At 40.3% G+C, this 20,655-nt stretch overlaps 2 protein-coding genes and 1 long non-coding RNA gene across 3 annotated transcripts; all 3 read left to right on the forward strand.

The window, feature by feature from the left end:
- The first annotated feature begins 52 nt into the window (after positions 1 to 52).
- Positions 53 to 10,593, forward strand: LOC122640087. Its single transcript, XR_006329621.1, has 3 exons — positions 53 to 64; positions 5,156 to 5,164; positions 10,336 to 10,593. It is a non-coding gene; the product is annotated as an uncharacterized LOC122640087 (long non-coding RNA).
- On the forward strand, positions 5,671 to 6,577 carry LOC122640083. The gene has a single exon (XM_043833206.1). The coding sequence runs from the start codon at positions 5,723 to 5,725 to the stop codon at positions 6,290 to 6,292; it is 570 nt and encodes a 189-aa protein (XP_043689141.1). The 5' UTR covers positions 5,671 to 5,722; the 3' UTR covers positions 6,293 to 6,577.
- Positions 10,594 to 15,585: 4,992 nt separating the features above from the next.
- LOC122640086 (60S ribosomal protein L29-2-like) lies at positions 15,586 to 15,807 on the forward strand (the record flags this gene model as incomplete). Its single annotated transcript, XM_043833211.1, has 1 exon — positions 15,586 to 15,807. A coding segment is annotated over exon 1 (180 nt), but the record flags the coding sequence as incomplete, so codon positions are not given.
- Between the last annotated feature and the right edge of the window lie 4,848 nt (positions 15,808 to 20,655).

Below are 20,655 nucleotides of genomic sequence, written 5' to 3' on the forward strand. Positions count from 1 at the left end.
TTTTATAGTTAACATAATAAAAGTGATAGAGTCTTTCCCTGGCTGATACTTTATCTTTTAGCTTGTATCTTCCTAACTTATGTAGAAGGGACATTTTGGATCAGTGATGCAGAAGAATCAAAGAAGTGGATTTGTTTGAGAAGAAATAAGCTTTGGTCCAATGGGTTTTGATGTATTGGGTCATTTTAATTAGCCTATGTTAACACTAAGAGTTAATACTATGTGATTTACATTATTAATTAATTTAAGCTGGAATCTTAGTTGAAATAGAAGTTATTTCAAGTCTTTTATTGGTCAATTGAGTAGTTAGGTTGATTAGTATATCTCTCTCCTCCCCATATGAAAAGACACCTCTGCCCCCTTGTTTTGAGGAGGAGAGAGAGAGAGATACACTTGGGAATGCTGGCGTAGGCCGCGCTCCCAGACAGAAAACTACTTTCCAACTTAGGGAGAGAGTTCTCTGTGGGGGAGTGTGTGCCCTGCATCCTGTGCCCAAACACCAAAGGGGTGAAATGATCCACGCCCATGAAAGGCGGTAATGACTGCCTTGTTGATATCATAGCCAGTGCTCCCATTGGCCCTATGTGTGTGAAGCGGGCCAAGGGGCCATGCTCCCCCCCTAGAGAACTCTTGCCCTGTTAATCCATAAAATTTCAGATCAATTTATGGAGATTTGAGAAAATAATGATTTGAACTAGAAACCTAGAATAGAGAATATTACTTGATGCATATATTGAGTTGAGAACTAGAATTTGAAGAGTATGATTAGGAAAAAAATAAGAACGAATACGAAAAAAAAAAACCAAGAATATCTACCCTACTAATATGCTGATATTTAGGAGTGTTCCCTACGCTTCTATGACTAACTTCGCATGTTCTACACCCTCCAAGTGAAAGATCAAAAACCCCATAAAAAACACATGGAAACCTTCTTTGTGTTGCAACGCACCTCCAACCCACACACCAAACCAGTCGGTGGAGCAAACCTTTAAATAACCAAGTTATTAAAAAGAGTATAATCAGTGCACAATGTATGTAGTTTTACCCTCACACCCTTCACATAGATCGCAATGGAGCAACCTTCCTCCTTAAATAGCCACGTTATTAATCCTAATATTACTTAAGATGTGTGTCATAATTAAAATCTGGAATCAAAACCCAATTGACAAATTTGGAGAAGGGAATCCACGACTTGATTGACCAATTCACGCTTCATTAAGATATTTTTATTTTGATACCTTATACAATATATAAAAAATCTAATGGCAGCTAAGATATTTTTTTCGGTGCAGTATGGCGGGCTAAGATGGGACCCTAATTTTGTGAGCAGGTGGAGCCCAGTTTATTTTGCTCACATTAGTAAACTCTTACTAAAGTGAAAAGGGAAAATTTTTACCCCTCTTTTTGTTAAGAAAACAACGCTCAAAGTAGTGATTTGCAAAAGAAAAACCTAAATAGAGAGCACACAACGCACAACACAGAGATTTACGTGGTTCAGCCCCAAGATGGAAGCTACATCCATGGTCGAGCAGTAGAACAGGTTTCACTATTTTTCTCTGGATTATGTTACAAACCCTCATAACCCTATCTCAAAGAGATAAAAACATTATATAGGGAAGCCTTAACCCTAGAAAGTACAAAAGTGCCCATGGCCCAAAATTATCAAAAAAATAGGGTTGGATCAAAACATAACATATGGCTCAAAAGTACTCATTTCGAAGATTTCGACGAGCCCAACACAACTCCACGCCAAAGACCCCGCCATTTTTTGCATTCTGAGGTCGTTTTGAGGCCGAAACGATCGTCCGAAGGTCTTAACCGCACTTTTTGGACCAAATCAGGCTTCACCAACAACACTTTTCTCCTCTTATTTTAGTGGGTAGAGAGCAAAGAGACATCAGGAGACAGATTTTCTTCTCTTTCCCCCTTTTAATCTCTATATCTAATACGAGGCTTTCTTAGTTCTTTCCCCATATTTTATCTGCTATCTTATATAGGCAGAACATGGTTTTAGTGCTTCGTATCAGAATGGCTATTGGTAACCTTCAAAATTGATACGATATCGATATGGTATTGGTCTGGATTGGCTGTATCGAACAAAATTACCTTTGAATCTCTTTAAAAAATGAGTTTTCTGATCATTTTACCCTTTATCCATTTTGTGCTATTAATACGATATCGACATGGTAGCGATTTCAGTGACTAGTACAATCGGTATGTATCGTCCAATACGATACCGATACTTAGAACCATGAGGCAGAAGGCAAGCATTGTCTAAAGTTTAAAGCCTTGGTCCCAATTTACTACTAAACAAGTCCGAACCAATTAAATACTTGTGTGAAAAATTCGAGTGATGTGGAGAGATGGAAGGTTTAAGGAAACTGCTTCAACGGGTGATCCTTCGAAAGAATAAGTACAACGAGGGTGATCAGAATGTCAATTCGCAGAGAGGAAGATCGACTAGCCAACAAAAGTGGTTATTGACTATTTAGGTTTTAGGGCCTTCTATGACTCAATTTTGTTGGGTTTTCATTACCATTACACTTTATCAAAGAGAAAAGGAACGTGTCAACGACATGATATAAGTGTTTTGCTTATGGAAGAGGGTTGGATAAGCCGCCAGTATTTTATCAAAATAAAAGGTAGGCCGCCAGCTCTAGGTTAGGTAGCAGCTGTGCCCAATGGGAAGGGATCGAGATCCTCTGACACACATTGTGCGGCTGGGGGGCTTTGATCACACCACCGCACACATCTGGTGTAGTGGCACGTGGATCGAGGCCTCCTCAGCCAAATGATGTACGTTGGACATCATCCCGCGCGGGAGAGGATCTCAATCCAATGGGAAGGGCAGGTGATCATTTCCATAAGGGAGTGAGAATGACATGATAGACAGACACATGCTAGGTAAGCCGCCCACTTACCTTGCCTTTTCCTTTTGCTTATATACGGGATGATGGTCCTACATATTTCCTAGTTGCCTAAGTGCAAAGTGACGCAGGAGCAAGAGAGTGTCAAAATTAAATATTCAAGAGGATTCTTTGAGCAAGCGGCATGGGGGAGCGCATTAATAAAATGTAACAAAATGACGTTGTATATAGGAGAGTATTGAGGCCATTTCATAGGAGGAGCGAAATAGACACAGACATGAAAGTGTACCAGCCGACTTGCTCTGAGAATTGTGAATGGCTAATATACAGTAGATTTGTGAATGACTTTAGAGGGTAGGCCTTGATGCAACAATAATGTTGTTCTATTGTGACTTTGTAGTTGCTGCAAAGTGGGGGTAAGACTATAAATTATGACCCTCCCTTAACCACATAGTGACGGGAGCCTCGTGTAATGATTACATCGGTTTTTAAAAAGTTATGAATGGCTTCAGAACATGGATTTTTAATACATTAACATAGATATACATGCCTTTGAACAATGGAAACACCCTTTGATCCAATAAGATTGTTAAGTTTCAAACATTTAAGTACTGAGGCATCAAGAGGGTATTTCTAGACTTATACTAAAACCATACAGGGTTTGTTAGTGGATCTTAGGATGGTGAGGTGAATCGTCACTCTGCGAAGGAAAACTTTGTTCAATAAAAAATGAAGAAAATTTTTAACCACCTCTTCATCCATCATGATGTGATTCCACCATTGGACCATTGGACTCCTCGAGGGTCAATTTAATCATTAAACGCCCACCTCTTATTATATATTGTTAAAAATACCTCTCCTACTCCAATCCAAGACTCAAATTAGGGTTGAGAGGAATCACAGCCCATAAAAATTCCTTTGACTCAAAACATACTCCAAAGTCCCATAGGGTGGCTTTCTTTAAAAGAGTGCTCTAACAATATTCAAATTTGAGAATTGGAACTTTTGGATCGAGCATGAATTCAAGGGATTCAAATTAGGAGCCTTTCCCATAGGAGAAGGATTTGGTCCCCTAATGAGTCAATAACTATACAATGATATCCTTAATTAAACTAATCCAATCTTACAACCCAAGGTGTATAAATGGCTAACCTGAAATTAGATTGACTTATATATTAGTTACCACCGATCTACTATGAGCATGGTTTAAGGTATCTCTAACCATATCAAGGTCTTAGTCGATACCAATATCAATATATATCGGTTGATCAGTCTATATTGGTTCGATATAGCTAGTCTGAATCTTTCTCTCTCCCATCTAGAGGTGTCAATCTTGGGACTGAACCGGTTAAACTGGCCTGGATTGAACCAAAGTCTTATTGTGCCATTTTTTATTGGAGTATTAGGGTATTACGATCCCAAAATCGAATCGAACCACACCCAAAACCGAAAGAACCTAGCACTAAACTGAAACTGGCTCAAAACCCAGATCAAAACCAAAACCAAACTAATCTACCCTAATCTGAAACCGATAACAATCCAAAACCCATTAAAAATTATATTTTTTTTATATTTTATATAAATGTGTATGTTAAACCGGACCAAAACTGAAGCCTTTGATCGATACTGACTGATATGTGTCGGTATCCGGTATCAATTTTGAAACTGACGAATACCCAATCCGATACCGTGAAATAAATCCATGTCCAGGAGAGATGGGAGAAAGAAAGATTCATTCCCACTTGTTAGTGAATGCATGGGACCCAAGAATTTTCCAGTTCAGCATCTGACGCTTACGACCACTTATTCTTTTGGTCGCAGATTTTTCATAATTTTATAAGAAATTATCTTTCTTTGACTGAACCATTGCACACTTGGGAGCTCTGTAGCAGTGTCTGTGGAGAAGAGACTGAGATTCTAAACCTTCTTTCTTCTCCAGTTAGGAGGTTTTTCAAGCTGTTCTTCACTTCTACCTATCTTTCTCTCTCTCTCTGTTTTGAATCTTTAGTAAAGAACCTATTCTTTTTTTTCTTTTTCTTTTTTGCGTTTGGGTTGAAGAACCTATTCTTGTTTTCGATGTTTTCTCACATTTTATTGGTGAAAGAATCGTGCAGGTCTTGATCGCTTTAATGGATATTGATTTAAAACGTTACAGAAATCTGCGTTACAGGTCAGACTAACAAATCCGTCTTCTCCACCTTTTTACAAGTCATCGGTCTCTGCAGAATTTTTAGTAAGGTAAAATTCCGAGAACAGTGAAACGCCTCATGGAAACTCGAAAGATTAAGAAAATTTGAGTTCTATCAAACCAAGGATTTCTATTTTCTTAAGGAGGAGGATCACATCGTTCTTAGTAGCTGCTTCTTAGCCTTTTTTCAGCCTCACCTGTCTCGTTCGGTCGAATTGGCTTTTGGGATTTTTGGTATATCCACAATAACTGAAACCCAGAAACCCCCTTTGAAGCTTGAAGTTTTCCAAGGTAAGGGGAGAACAAATCATCTTTTTCTATCTTATTATTCTCTTTTATTGTCGATTTCGTGAGATACCCGTTTAAGAAATCAATCCAAATTACTTGAAATTGGTGATTTTGGGGGATTTCAATCCCGGGAAAGGCAGATTCGGGGTTCCCCCCATAGTCCACTTTTTCCCCTTTCTCTCTCTGGGTCGCAAATTCTGTAGCACTACTTTATAGGCATCTTTGAAAAGCTCCCAGTTTTTAGTCTTTCTCTCTCTCTCTCTCCCTCGTTGCGTTAATATTGCAGAGAACCACCAAACTCATCTGCATAACCTGAAGCTTCCCTCCTCTCCTTCCTTGTCACTATTTTTGCGTTTTCAGAGGGATCAGAGTGTCAGACATGGCAGGTAGGTATAACTTTTTCAACGCTGGTAGCGGTGTGAGATCAATCAGAGGCGAAGAATTTGAAGAAGAAGATGTTTGGTCGGTTGCTATGGACATAAACAACTTTACTGGCAAGGTTAGAAAACCCAAACTGGAAAAGTCCTCTGTTTCTTCTAGTCCAACTGTAAGACGCCTACCAAGTGCTTCAAGAATGATCCCAAAGACTAACAATTCATCGGAGTCTCAGGAGGCCAAGGTTATGCAGCAATATTCAGCACCTGTGAACATACCAGACTGGTCTAAAATCTATCGGAAGAATCCAAAGAAGGAAGCCGATGATAGCTTTGGGTATGGTGGATCTACTGTACGTTATGGTGGGGGATTTGAAGGAATTAATGGTGATAGTGATGATGCTAATGATGATCATGAAGATCTTATCCCACCCCATGAATGGATAGCTAAGAAGCTGGCAATGACTCAGATTTCTTCTTTCTCTGTGTGTGAAGGTGTTGGGAGGACACTGAAAGGGAGAGATCTCAGCAAAGTAAGGGATGCTGTTCTTACCCGAACTGGCTTCATAGAATAACAACCCACCTTCAGTTTATTTCATGGCATGCATTGGTTTACTTCATTTTACTTTCTTTCTTTTTTGGGTTTTTCATGATCATATCTGGATTAAAATAAGGAATAAGAAACAAAGAAAAAAGATTGTGCAAGTGGAAGCACTGTAGAGTTGAGAGATTTGGGATCTTGGGTGGAAGATTTGTAATGGTTGTCACTTGTCAGTGATTTATTGTTGTGTATGATGGGGAGGTAGGTAGCCCCTGAAATTTTGTTTTCGCCATTTATAAATTTGATGAACCTTTGGCTTTTTTTGTTTCCATGTTGGTACTTCTGAACATGATATGTTAGGTTTCAAGGTCATTTGTCTCTATGTTATGGGGATAAAGATACTTTTCAACTCGAACTCCAACTCTTTTCCAATCACTTATTCAATTGCAAGGAGCATAGACACGTATTTTCATGTATTGATGATAGGTATAGGGGTACATGTTCAAGTTCTCCTAACCGTTGAATGGGTAGTTGATGAGGGTCTAAATCTTCTGTTATGATGTTTCTACCTTAAAAATTTGTCCATATGTCCGTGCATCATTAAGGGATAGTGTTGGCCTCTACACATACAAAAAAAGGCTGGCATGTGGAGGTGTTCCTATGTACAACAAACAGATTGCACTATAGATGGTGTTATTAATTGAAGATGAACTAGTGCGGTGGTATATTAATATAGGGAGAGGGTTGGGCATGATGTTGGTTTTCTTGGAGTTAGCAGTTGTGCCCAATGGCGAGAGGGATGATGATCGCAGGAGGGTCATTTTCGTAAGAGATGGGAGAGAGAGAGAGACTATATATATACAAGATACTAAGTTATACTAGTGAAGGTTGCACTTGGCGCGTTGGTCAAGTGTTCACTTCCTGAATGCTTGATCACGGGTTCAAACCTTGAAAACAATCTCTTTGCAAATAAGGATAATATTGCATATATTTGATCCTCCCCAGACCCTGCTAAACGAGGAAGCGAAGCTATACTAATGGAAAATGCTTCTTGTTGAAACTTTCCTCTAATCCCATTTATGTTCTGTTTTTTTTCCTATTTATGGAGTATATAGGAATCCCACTAATGTCCAAGTGAGCTTTAGTCAGAATCTTAGCTCCATCTCCAGTCCACTTTACTTAATTATTCCACGGTTAGGTTTGAGAACTTACATAAATAATCACATCTACGTCACTTTCTGAACACAAAAGGAGAAGGGAAAGTTGAATTACCTCAATTCCACTTTTCTCACCTATATTCGGGCACATGGTAATCATGTTTAAATGGAATTTTTTTCCTTTACTTTAAGGGGGAGGAGAGGAAGGGGAACTGCTCTCTCTCTCTCTCTCTCTCTCTCTCTCTCTCTCTCTCTCTCTGCATGTACAAGATGTGGAGCATAGGACTTTCTACCTTCCTATAAAGAGAATGTTTTGTTTTTTTCCACTGTGAAAAGAAACCCACCTCTACAATCCCATGATTTCTCTTTTTTTATACTTTGAATGTTTTAAGTGGCCTTCACACCGTTCCTGGTTTCTCATCCAAACGCTGGAACCCATGAGTGTAAAGAGTCTCTCTTCACCGTGGATAAAGGAACTACAATATCTTGAAAGCTTTTTAATCACAAAGTTAGAAAAATGTTACAAATTGTTATGTGCCTACTTGCGTTCAATCTAGTGTATGGTCGTTAGATTAGGTCAACCTAACTAGTATGGGATAAGTTAAAGGATTTCATTTAATGTGTTCCATTAACTCTGAAGCTTTAACGTATCGATCAAGTACCTAACACAAATATTTTGAGCCTTTGGGCTAAACACTAATGACGTGTTTGTGGTTGAGATTCGAACACCTGTTTTGACTTATACATCGGGTTGGCATTTTATCATAAAGCAAATGAGCATCGAGAACCTCATGGGGCTATCATGCAAGGATGTACCAATGCAGTACTCTCAGTGATCGGATCACCCCCTTGCCAACCTGAGCCAACTTCACAATCGAATCCTGATACTACTACTACACATTCCTACTTCAAATTTCATACCTTTTGGATCAAGTTTTCTTTTTCTCATTCGTGGGTTCTAGTGCTTCAATGGGACTTCCGATTGTAGTGACAAGGGTACTATAGACAGTCATCACATAAGAGGAGTAATTATGAGATCGCAACAGTGGGTAGGTAAATAAAAACTCTCTTAATTTCTTTTTGTTCTTTTTTGTTTTTCCAATTAGCGAAGAATCAAATTTTATCAAAGAAGTTTAGCACTCCTTAGATGCAGATTATGATATAAAGAAATGAAAGGGGAAGAAAAAAGAGAGTGTTTTCCTTCACCTCTAGTAGATGGTTCATCCACAAATCTAATATTCATCAACTCCCCTGCTAGTTGAATGTCCGAAATACCTTTCAAATCATTATGATATTTATCTCACATCCATTAGTGTCATTTCCGAAGTTGAAGGAATTCCTTCTTTACTGTGATTTGAGAAAAATTCAGTAAAATAAACATGGGAAAAAGAACTCTACTCAAGAGGGTGGCTTACACTAGCACTCCAGGAGCCTATCTCTCTCCTCTCCATATGAAAAGATGTGTCCTTATTTTGAGGAGGAGAGAGATAAACACATGGGAGTGCTGGGCTAGGCCACACTCTCGGACGGAAAACTACATCACAAATTTTTTTTAACTATATTGAGATCTTTTTTCTACCAAAAGGGCTTATTTTATCATTTCTTTTAGAGTCATTTAGATTGATTCTTGTTAGAGTGATTTTTATCTACCTACGACCGAGGGGTCATCAAAACACTACCGTTTGTTCCAAAAACAACAGCCCCTTAGCACCTTGGGACTAGAGTAGGGGACGGCCCTTCGCATAGGCAATAGCAACACCGACTCTACAAAGTCATAATCGAATCTTTTCCTTGGCTTTCCTTCATTCGTGAATAAGAATTCAAGGGCGTGAAGCTGCAAATGGAGTTTGCTGGAGCAAGGTAGGGCACCACAGACAAACGTAGGCAACAAGCGAGAAAACTATAGTGTGCTAGCGCCCCCAACAAGAGAAGTTGATCATAGAGCACCCTACATAAAAGGGCTTTAGCGCTTCAACCTAAACAAGCAACAGCCCTACTAATTCCTTATAAGGACAATATATAGAGGTCACAACCCAAGTCGTTTTGCCCTGTTGAGGAGCCGAGAGACATAAATAAAGCCACAACAATTAAAACCAACCAGCCAAACAAATCCAAATATACATCTACATAGGTTTTAAGTTTGAGATTTGTACGGTGGGAGTCGGTTGCAAGTCTTTTTCGTTAGGTATTACAAACCAAGTACTACACCAAACATGTAAGATGTGAGGACTGAAGAGGGAGAGAGAAAGAGAAAGACCAAATTTGTTAGATGTGAGGAGTAAGGAGAGAGAGAGAGAGAGAGAGAGAGAGAGCACCAAAACATATGGTGAAATAGATATTGCTAGTACCAACTACCAAGTGTATCTCCATTCTTCAAGACGAGGAACAAAGAATCCTAATTAAAACAAGTAGAGCACCAGATTAACCAAAGATTCACATCATATTGTGATTCTTCTTTCATATGTTAGGAATGATCCCATAATGATGGACCTTGGATGACTTCATATACCAATTGAATCTCTTCACTTTTCCTATTTAAGAAAAGGAGAGCATCACATTCACTATAATTCACATCATCGTCATTTCCGACCTTAATATTTCTTGGAAATATGTATCTCACATCGGCTAACCCTGCAACATCGGATCAGTTCATATGCCATTTGGTTTTTTTTTTTTTTTTTTTTTTTTTCTTCATTTAATAGCATAAGCTTTTGAATTGGATTATTTAACATAGAATTAAAGCCATACGACCCATTTATGTTACTAATACATATGTATATACCAATTCAAAAAAAGAGGTCACATGAAGAGAAGTATTGGGAATAATTTCACATACAGAGACCTCGCAGTGGCGGAAGCCTCGTGCACTGGGTACGCCCATTATATTTCCAATGAAACCTCCTAATTTTTAACCTCAAAGTTTTATTGAATAGTGAAGAATGCTTGAAACGTTCTCAACCATTGGTTGATTATTGAAGCATTCCAATTCCTTTAGAGCCAAGGATCTAAGGCTCTCCGCTATTTCCTCTTCTTGTCCACCATGATCACCAACCGTTGATGTCACCATCATCCCATGTATCATCCCCGCATAGCGTCCAAACCGTCTCAGGCTCTCTATTTCCTCTTTAGTAGCTCCCCCTAAGATGGCCCCACACGCAGCTCCACATGCGTAGAGCAATCCTTCTTTCTTCTCATCAGTATCACCGTCCGATGTTGATCCACTGCACCGTAACTGCAGGTATTGTTCCTTCACCATTCCTTGTGCACCCATTGCACGTGTGATCTCAATGATCACTTTCAAGATCCGTTCTGCTATATCATCATCTAGACGGTGATGCTCTGAGGGTCTAGCTAACAATTCGTACCCGAAACTTAAGATGCCATCACCCGTAAGGAGCTCGATGCCTGCAGGGTATGAATGATGGTGGTCCCTATTTTTAGTGGGCCCCACCCCCTTGGGCCGATCCGATAGTGGGAGGCGCTGGTGCACCACTGTTGCTGCATTCATGAGATGCAGCGCTGAGGCTGCAGGGATGGCTTTTTCCGGTTGGCCTCCGACGAGTTCGCAGGCGGCGACGGTTAGGGCTGGAGCCATGGTTGTTGGGGTGGAGAAGACCAAATAGTGCATGGGCTTGTACACTAAAAAGGGTGGGCGTATTTGGACGGCTTGCTTGAGGTGGGCTTCGATGTCGGCGCTTATGGAAGCCCAGTATGATTGCTGGTTCTGTGGCATAGCGACCTTCATGGGTTTATTATGATTCTGGGGTAGTGAAAGGTGAGGAGCTTCGGTAGAAAGAGAGGTCATGAGATGCCTCAGAGGTGCTGCTGAGCCTTCCATTAGAGCTTGGAAGAGTGGGTGAATGGGAAAGAGAAGAACTGAAACTCAAGTGAGCTCGAGTCCAGAGGAGACGAGTGAATGAAGCTGAGAAGACAAGAAGAGAGGGGCTCTCTCTTATAGACTTATCTTCAAGCAGGTTGAGTCCCAGCAATCCTTGTTCCCCAATAGGCAATGGTGGTGGTGGGATCCTTTACTGAACTGCTGTACTGGCAAGCTCTTTCCATTTTAATAATGGAAAGGGCACCCCCATGGAAGGTTCAAATCTGTCCCACCCCTCCCCATGTGGATAGCAGATCCGAACTCGAGTATCAATATGTATCCCTTTTATTTTCATAATGGCAATAAGTAGCGACTCCTGTCCAGCACCTTGTCGGGGCTGCATGTGCAGCGCCGGACATAGTGAGGCTTGAAAAGACCGCCTCATCCCTGCCCAAGCACCTTGCCTGAGCAGGGGTGAGGCGGTCTTTTCACGTCTCGCCAAGTCCGGCGCTGCACATGCAACCCGGGAAGGGTGCTGGACAGAATCTTTTTGGGGATTGGGCTCCTTTCCTTGGAGGGCATTGCCCATTGAGTGGCCAATGAGGCATCCAAAGGCTGGGATATGTGCAGTAGAACCCGTATACAGATCGTCTACGGCCCAGTTGCCCGTAGCAGCCTGTGCAGCGCAGACTGGGCCGCGCGTGCAATGATCGCCTTACCCCCTGCCCAGCGCCTTGCCCGAGCGGGGGTAAGGCGGTCATTGCGCTCATAGCCCTGTCACCTCACACAGACTGCTACGGGCAGCTGGGCCGTAAGAGATCTGGATCCGTAGAACCCAGCCTTTGGATGCCTCATTGGGCAATGCCTTCCGGCTTCCACCAAGGAGAGGAGCCCAATCCAAGTAAATGGGGAAAATTTTTGCTACACTTGTAGCTACAAGGCTGGCAGCAAAGGAAATGAAATAATTCACTTTCCCTTTGGGTTCATAAATACCCTCTTAGGTTTTAATATTTTCTAAAATAGAAACCCTTGGCTGCCAGCCTTGTTGCAGGAAGGACTACAAATGTATCAGTAAAACTTCGTCTAGTAAGTGGGACACATGTTTGAAGGACTCAGCTCATGTTCACGTATCAGAACATTCTTGTACACCTGCAAGCCATCTAGATGGAATCTACTCCTCCTCTAGATTCCATCTAGATGGCTTGCAAGTGTACAAGAACATTCTCGTACGTGAACCTGAGTCGGCTTCATCCATAGATGTCAATCCCAAAATCGTCCAGTTTAATTAATGGGACCAAATCTATGTCTCAATCTTGATTGTTAATCAAGGTAAGACAATTTTGGTTCCTAAACAGTTCTAGACACTATAGAAAAGGGAGAGGAACATTAATGGATCCTAAATGGTTCAATTATTAATGTTGTATATTTTTTTTCTACCATAGATCTAAGTTGTTCCTTAATTTAAAAAAGAACTTAAAGTATGAGATTGTGATGAATTTCATGGTTTTATTTCTTCAAATTCTTTAAAGAAATAAACAAGTTCTTATATGGTTGTAGTACCAACATAGTTACAAATCTAGGGTTCATAAGCTAAAACTTCCATAATAAGCGAAAAAGACCACCCAAACACGTTCAACTACACTCTTAAAAATTGAACACAATAACATGAAATATACCCTTTGAAACAATACCGACGGCTCCAGTTCCATATGGTACTTAATCGATATTTTGGTACTAGTACCATTAGAATCCCATCCTAAAACCCTCTTGTCCCATTTATTAAATAATACTAAAATTAGATCTCAATGCCATCATGCTTATTAATTTAACAATCTTGTACTAGGTTTTAACGGGACTTTTGATTTTGATTCCAAATTAATATCGTTGGGAAAAAGTTCTTCATTGTGGTAGGATACACCAATCATTATTCTTTTTAATTTATTGTTCCTTCCAATTCCTCATATGGGAGCAGAAATGATTATCTTACCCCCTGCTTAAAAACACTGTCTAAGGTGGAATCGACTCCCCCTATTAAAGGAATTGGAAGAATTGGATATGCCCGTGAATTGAAGGTGATAATTATTCTAAGATACAACAGCACGATAGTAACTTTTTTCTCTCTCTCCTCATCATGTAAAGCCACGTATTAACCACCATGTTCCACGTTTTCATTTCGTACAGAATATCCATAAATAAAGGAAAAGAAAGTCCCAATTATAGAAATACCCTCATGATACTTTCCAGCCTTTTGATTTGGATGGGTGATGTAACCACTGCCTACCTTGAAGAGAGTGTTACAAGTTTCATTCTCAATAATTTAAGTTTCTTTTCATCTTTTTGGTTGCTATCTGACATGGCAAGCCAATATGCCAAGTGGAAGAAAAAAAAATTCGAGACTACCACATGAGTGTAGAAAGGGTCGCGAATGATTGACTGTTAATCCAATTTGGATCCTCTACTGCCGAGTTGTCTGGTAGGACTGTGCTGTTTAAACATGGTACTGCACGTAATGTTCGCCTTATCCTTATCCAAACGTCTTGCCCAAGTGAGGGTAACGTGGTCATTGCACGTAGCACCGTGTCTAGGCAGGACGGTCCTATCGGACAGCTCGGTAGTAAAGGATCTGGATTCCTGTTAATCCATCCCTGCACTATTAGTGTATCCAATGTTCCTTTTTTCATTTGTCCTCCAATAAGGTTTGATATCATTGTTTCAAAAATCGATTTTGGATAGGCCGAATTGGTCAATTCAAACTCAAATCGATTGTGATCTTTTTTCTACTTTGACAATTTGGAATTCATATGAATGATACCATTAACCACATTGCCATTTGTGTGACGTGCAGACATAGAGGGGAACCCATTCCCAAAAAAAATTTGGGAAATTTATACGTACCACCCCTGAGGTTTGACAAAAGGATATTTTCACCTCCCAATTTTGGAAAATTCTGTGTACCCCCCTGAGGTTTGCAAATGGTAACAAATAAACCCATTCCGTTAGTTTATGCTTAACACTATTAAAATCAAAAGATAAAATGACAAAAATGCCCCTTCAAGGGAAAAAAAAAAAAAAAAAAAACGTGCAACTCATCTTTCCCAATTGGATGAGTTACAGGTATCCCCATCGATTGCTCTATCTATGGCTTCTAATGGAACACTTCAAGCCTGGCAAAGAGCTTGAAACACTTAAGTTGAAGGGATCTAAATCAGAGCACAAAAATAATGACGCAGTGACGACTGATGAGGATTTGGATTTGACGAACCGGTGGAGAACCATCAGGAAGGTTGAGGCGCCAGTTTCTGTTTCTGAAAATATTGACGAAGAGGTTCTTCTCCTTCTCGCCACCTTTGAATCGAAATCACCGTCTCTTTCTTCAATTAAAACACATGACAGCGTTTATTATTCGTCCACTGAAGCTTCCCTTTGAGCCTTAGCCGCGTCAGATTTCCATGACAGACACCTGTTCGAATATGGTTAGGGTTTCTTCCTCGCGTAATTCCTATCTTTGATTCTTTTATCGTTACACACACACAGACAGAGACGAACGAATTAACTTGAGGAACCGAAACATTTCGATTTGTTTTTGTTATGTTGTAATAATAAAAAACAGAGAAATCTTAAGGTTGCAGAGGGAGAGGTTTTTGCTGAGAGAAGCTCTACTTTCTCTTTTTTTCTTCAGTGATGAATAGCCAACAGCTATCGATTTCTCAAAAAACTAAGAGCAACCTATTTCGTTCAGAGAGGTTTTTCAATAAAACCTAAAAAAAAAAAGTTAATCTTGCCAGTTACCACCTGGTCTTTATTTGTTATTCTCAGAGAGAAGAAGCTTTTCAGTAAAACCTAAGAAAAAGCTAATCTTGCAGGTTACAACCTGGTCTTTATTTGTTATTCTCTGTTTTAATCCTTTTTCCAGCTCTGTTCAATCTCTCTTCTCTCTATCGTCCTCTGTCTTATTCTCTGTATTAATCCAACTCTGTTCAATCTCTCTTTCTCTCTGTCGTCCTCTATCTCTGTTGTTTGAGTCACTACTCTGTTTTTTTAGCTTATCTTCCACACCACCACCTCTTATTCTCTGTTTTAATGAATTTTTCAGCTCTGTTCAATCTCTCTTTCTCTCTGTTGTCCTCTGTCTTTGTTGTTTGAATCCCAACTCTGTTTTTTCAGCTTATCTTCCACACCATGTCCACTAAGAGTTCTCGCAGTTGCAGCTCGTTGCAATGAGATGAGGCTCAAGGCTGGTGATCAGGTCTACTCAATTCTTTTCTTCTTTTTTTGTTCCAACTGTTAGGTTCAGTTTGATGAGATTTGTCTATAAAACTTCGTAGCTCAAGATCTGATATTGAATTTGAAACCCTAACTCGTAACTCAAAGAATTCCAGAAGAGATCTCAGAGAAATGGCGAAGTCGAAGAACCACACTGCGCATAACCAGTCACACAAGGCTCACAAGAATGGAATTAAGAAGCCCAAGAGGCACAGACACACATCCACCAAAGGAATGGCTCCCAAGTTCTTGAGGAACCAGAGGCATGCTAGGAAGCACAACAACAAGACCGGTGGATCCGGGACCGAGCAGAAACAAAAGAAAAACCCTTATGGTTTTGAAACCTGCAACTCATCTTCCCCAATTCGATTGGGGAAGATGAGTTGCAGGTTTTTTTTTTCTCTTTTATAAGGGTAATTTTGTCCATTCACCTCTTTTTTTTTTTAAGGTTCTTCTTAGAAGGGCAATTCCGTCAATTCAAGTCTAATTTTGAACAGTGTTAGTCATGAACTGACGGAATGGGCTTATTTGTTACCATTTGCAAACCTCAGGGGTACACAGAATTTTCCAAAACTGGGAGGTGAAAATATCCTTTCATCAAACCTCAGGGGTGGTATGTGTAAATTTCCCAAAAAATTCACTTCCCCCTTGTAATCCATTGGAAACAAAGTTATCAAGAAAACTTTATGAACATGTTGTCTATTGCTTGTGTAATTATTAAGTTGTTTTTCACTCCAACCCAATATAGCACACATCAGAATAACCATTTGAAAATGATCAAGGCCAATCAAGGTCAGTCAGGCTCGACCCTGAGGGCGGGTCAGGGTTGAATTTTTTTGATCCCGAGTCAGGGTCGGGTCGGGCCTGGGCCTAACTAAGGGGATTTAGGGTTGGGCTAAGGTTCTATAAAGTCCGGCCCAACCCGATCCTGTTGCAACCCTAGTTAAAAACAATGGTTTATTTAACTGACTATATATCTCTTTTTCTCTCCCAAACTTCGATCGACTTGATTCTTTCATCAACGCAAAGCTGACTCTTAGAGCTACATTTCTCATGATATGATTTTCAACCTAGGTTCAATGCACGGACCTGAAATTGAGCTACAAACTGAAGCATCTAATGAAAAGGGTTTCTAAAGCGAAGACTCTCAATTTCGACTGAGCATGCATCCCCCCAGTAGTGTGTTGGTTAGGGCTGCAACGGGGTTGGGTTGGGTCAGGCCAAGCCTTTTAAAACCCCAGCCCAACCTTAACTCCCCTTAGCTGGGCCCAAGCCCGGCCTGGCCCTGACTTAGGGCCAAAAAATCCAACCCTGACCCACCCTCAGGGTCGAGCCGAGCTAACTCTGATTGACCCTGACCATGGGAGGGAAGGGAGATGCATGAGCTGGCTATGTTGGGGAAAAAGAAGAAGGAAAAGAAAAAAAAAAAAAAAAAAGAAATACCATGAAGAAGAAGAAGATAGGGTCAGGTTAGGTCGAGTCGGGCTCAACCCGAGACCTCAACCCTGGCCTAGTCCGACCCTAACTCAGGGCCAGAAATTCCCAACCCTGACCTGCCCTCAGGGCAAGATATCTCAACCCAAGCCCTATTTAGGCTCAGGTTGGGTCAGGGCCAAACTTGCACCCCTAGTGTTGATTGTATTAACAACAATGAACAACACTATAGCCAAGCCATTCTTCAATAAATGTGTTATGGTGTATGAATTTGGAATTGATGGTGGATGATATATCTTGGAACTTATAATGGGTTGTGGAATATATATATATATATATATATATATCTATGGAATATATATATATATATATATATATATATATATATATATGCATTAATATTGGGTCAAGGCCGGCTCGAGCCGTCAGAGCCAAACTTGCAACCCTAATGTTGGTTGTATAGACAACAACGAACAACACCATAGCCAAGCCATTCCTCAATAAATGTGTTATGGAGTAAGAATTTGGATTTGATGGTGTATTTTTCGACATGTATTTTTGTTGCTAAAAACTATGTCTTGGAGCTTTGAGTTGTGGAATATCTATGCATTAATATTGGATGCTATAGTTGTTTTGAACATTAGATGCAAGTATTCAAGTAATAATTCCTTAATTTTTATGAGTATACCCTTTTTTTTTCGTCTCGTTTCTTTTTTGAAATCTATACGTTTAAATTTTGTACCGTACCATTCAAAGTTTTGCACCATTTAAAACTCAATACCATTCGGGCTTTTTTATTTTTTTTAATTTTTTTTATTTTTTAATTTTTTTTATTTATGCTTCCTGTTTCTGCTAATTATGTTCCTTCACATAAGATACAGATACGGGAGATAATATTCTATTACAATGTCCTTTTGCACGTTCAGTTTGTTTCGGTTGCAACTTATCATATATGGTTCGGGATGGTATCACATCCCAAGTTTATCTTTGGATTCAAAGTTGGAATTCTTTCTCTGACAATTAGAAGCAGATTTATAAGGAAGAATCTTCGGTGTGCTCCTTTATCTATTGGTACTTGTGGTATGCTCGCAATGACTTCTTATTCTCTCGCAAAAGGTGGACACCAATGGAAGCAATTGATGTTGCACAATGGGCGTGTGATGAGTTTCTCTAGTCAGCCTCTCCTCCTACTATCTCGCTTTCGTTACAGCCTCCCTTATGGAACCCACCACCTCCTTCGGTTTACAAACTTAATTGTGATGCCTCAATAATTAAGGACAAGCAATGTTGGGGGGGGGGGGGGTTTCTCATCAGGGATCACTTGGGCGCTTTTAAGGTTGCTGTCTCCAACCCGATTCCGTGTGATAACGTCTTAATCAGTAAAACTATGGCAATCAGGGAAGGTTTACTTGAAGCAATCTCTAAAGGAGCTTATAGTTTGATCGTTGAAAGCGATATGGAGGTCGTCTTGTTCCTGAAATCATGCAATAGTCGTCCAAATTTGCAAGTTCTTTCCATCACTGATAATATTCGGCATCTTCAATCTCTGTTTGATAGTTGTAATTTTTAGTTTATTCCAAGGGCAACTAATTATTTAGCTGATGCTCTTGCCAGGAGGGCCCTATCCTTAACGAGTAGGATTGTTTGGCCTAATTTCGATCCATGTTTAACTGGCCAGTTGGTTACAGTATCCTGGAGTGTAACTCGTTTATCTGAGTGAATTTTCCATTGCCAAAAAAAAACAAACAAAACAAAATCGAACCGACCAACCCGATCAAACAAACCCAAATTGAACCAAACGTGTTTGATTCCTCATTAGATCGACTCAGTTTGGGGTATTATGAAACAGTTTCAACCGCATCGAACTAATCCAAACCAATACAAACCCGAAAAAAAGCAGGAGGGAAAAAAAACCATATTTTTCCTATAATTGCTTTTATATACACATGATAAACTGAACCCAATATCAAACAGATGAAAACCCATTAAGAAAAATCGAAAAACCCAAACTAAACCAGACCAAAACTGAAACCAAAATTGAGCCTTTTCTTATCTAATCGGTTTCGATTTGACCCAATCCAACCCAAAGACCGATTCAGTCCGACCGAAACCCGTACAGAAGAATTGAGAGAGAAAGAGAGAGATGCTTTCCTGATCAGATGCACATTTCAATAGAAGACAAGAGAGTAGGGGTGGCAATACCCGATATGGACCAACAACATGATATCACAATTCCTAACAAAATACTTGTTAAGTCATTGTTGAGGTCTTTACCAAAAAACAAAAAGTCATTGTTGAGGTTAGTATCGTGAGGTGTGGCTTTTGGTTTCGGTCCCATTTCAGTTTAACACGAAATGAACACCTAGGGCCCATGGGGCCATGGACCCATGGGGACAGGGACCAACCTATGAAGTCCCATGTTAGATAAATGGGACTTCATAGGTTGGTCCCAAATTGGAGTACTAGAAGAAATGTCACTGAACCAGCCCAATCACTAATGGGATGGGCTAGATGGCCATGCAACTCCGGCCCACTTAATCATCGAGTGGGTTAGGATCAAAATTTGTGTTACAACCTACAACCTTAAGACACCCTAGCCATATCCCCTACAGCTTACAAGACATGAGATACAACTAGGGGTGCAATCCGGCTGGGCTGGGGTGATCTTTCAACCCTAGGTTTCCTTAACTCAGCCCAGATCCAGTCCAGCCCAAGTTCGAGCTTGGATATCTCAGTCTAGGCGCAGCCCCGCCAGGCTTTTCCCAACCCTGCCCGGCACTAATAAACCTTATTTGGTTGGGCTAGGCGGGTTGGCCCTAATTGACCCTGGCAACCCCTATTTTTACTATTTTAGGGTTAAACAATGCCAGGTTGGTTGGTTACCCTTGTTTTTTGACTGTATGTATACAGAACCAGGTCAGGCCGGGTCGACCCTATAACCAGCCACAATTTAGTCCCGACCTAACCCACTCCCGGGGATGAAGAGCCCAGCCCAAGCTCTATCAGGCCATCAGGGAAGGATTTTTATCCGCTACTGTAGCTACAGCGCTGCTATACTCATCGTGTGGCACTTCAGGTGCCATGTATGCCATGTAGGGCCTGCTGTGCATACATGGCACCTGCAACACCGCACGATAAGTACAGCAGCGGATAATGATCCCTCAGGGAAGGCCTTAAATGTGTATACAGTAATAAAGAGCATTTGGGATTGAGAAGTCAACCTTATATATAATAGATGCTCATGCAATCTCTGGAACGTAAGATCAGTCAAGCATAGTGAACACCGTTAGATCATAGATGAGACTTCTAGTAGTAGCCCTTCTTAGAACAAGTCAATCTTTTTCTCCTGATTTGTAGGGTCCAAAATTACTTTCATTGATTAACTTCAACCACCACATCAAGTGTCTTGTCTGACTTTCTCCTTTTTTATATTTATTTATTTGAAAGGAACTTGCTCATTTTCTTCAACTATCACAGGGCTTCGACAGATCATACGGTTCTGATGGACCAATCACAACCACTTCTAACTAAAGGTTTGGTACATGGGGACCAAACAGAAAAAATCTCTCCAATCTAATCCTCTCTGAGGGGGGTACCGCAGCAAACCATGTGTATGAATAACTTTTGTTAATGATATGATGATAAGTCACTTTCAATTGAAAACCCTTTTAAAATTCAGGACTACGGGGATAGTGCACAATAATGATTAGAGTATTAAAGCGTGTA

Source organism: Telopea speciosissima, chromosome 9 (genome assembly GCF_018873765.1).
Source record: "Telopea speciosissima isolate NSW1024214 ecotype Mountain lineage chromosome 9, Tspe_v1, whole genome shotgun sequence".
Lineage (NCBI taxonomy): Eukaryota > Viridiplantae > Streptophyta > Magnoliopsida > Proteales > Proteaceae > Telopea > Telopea speciosissima.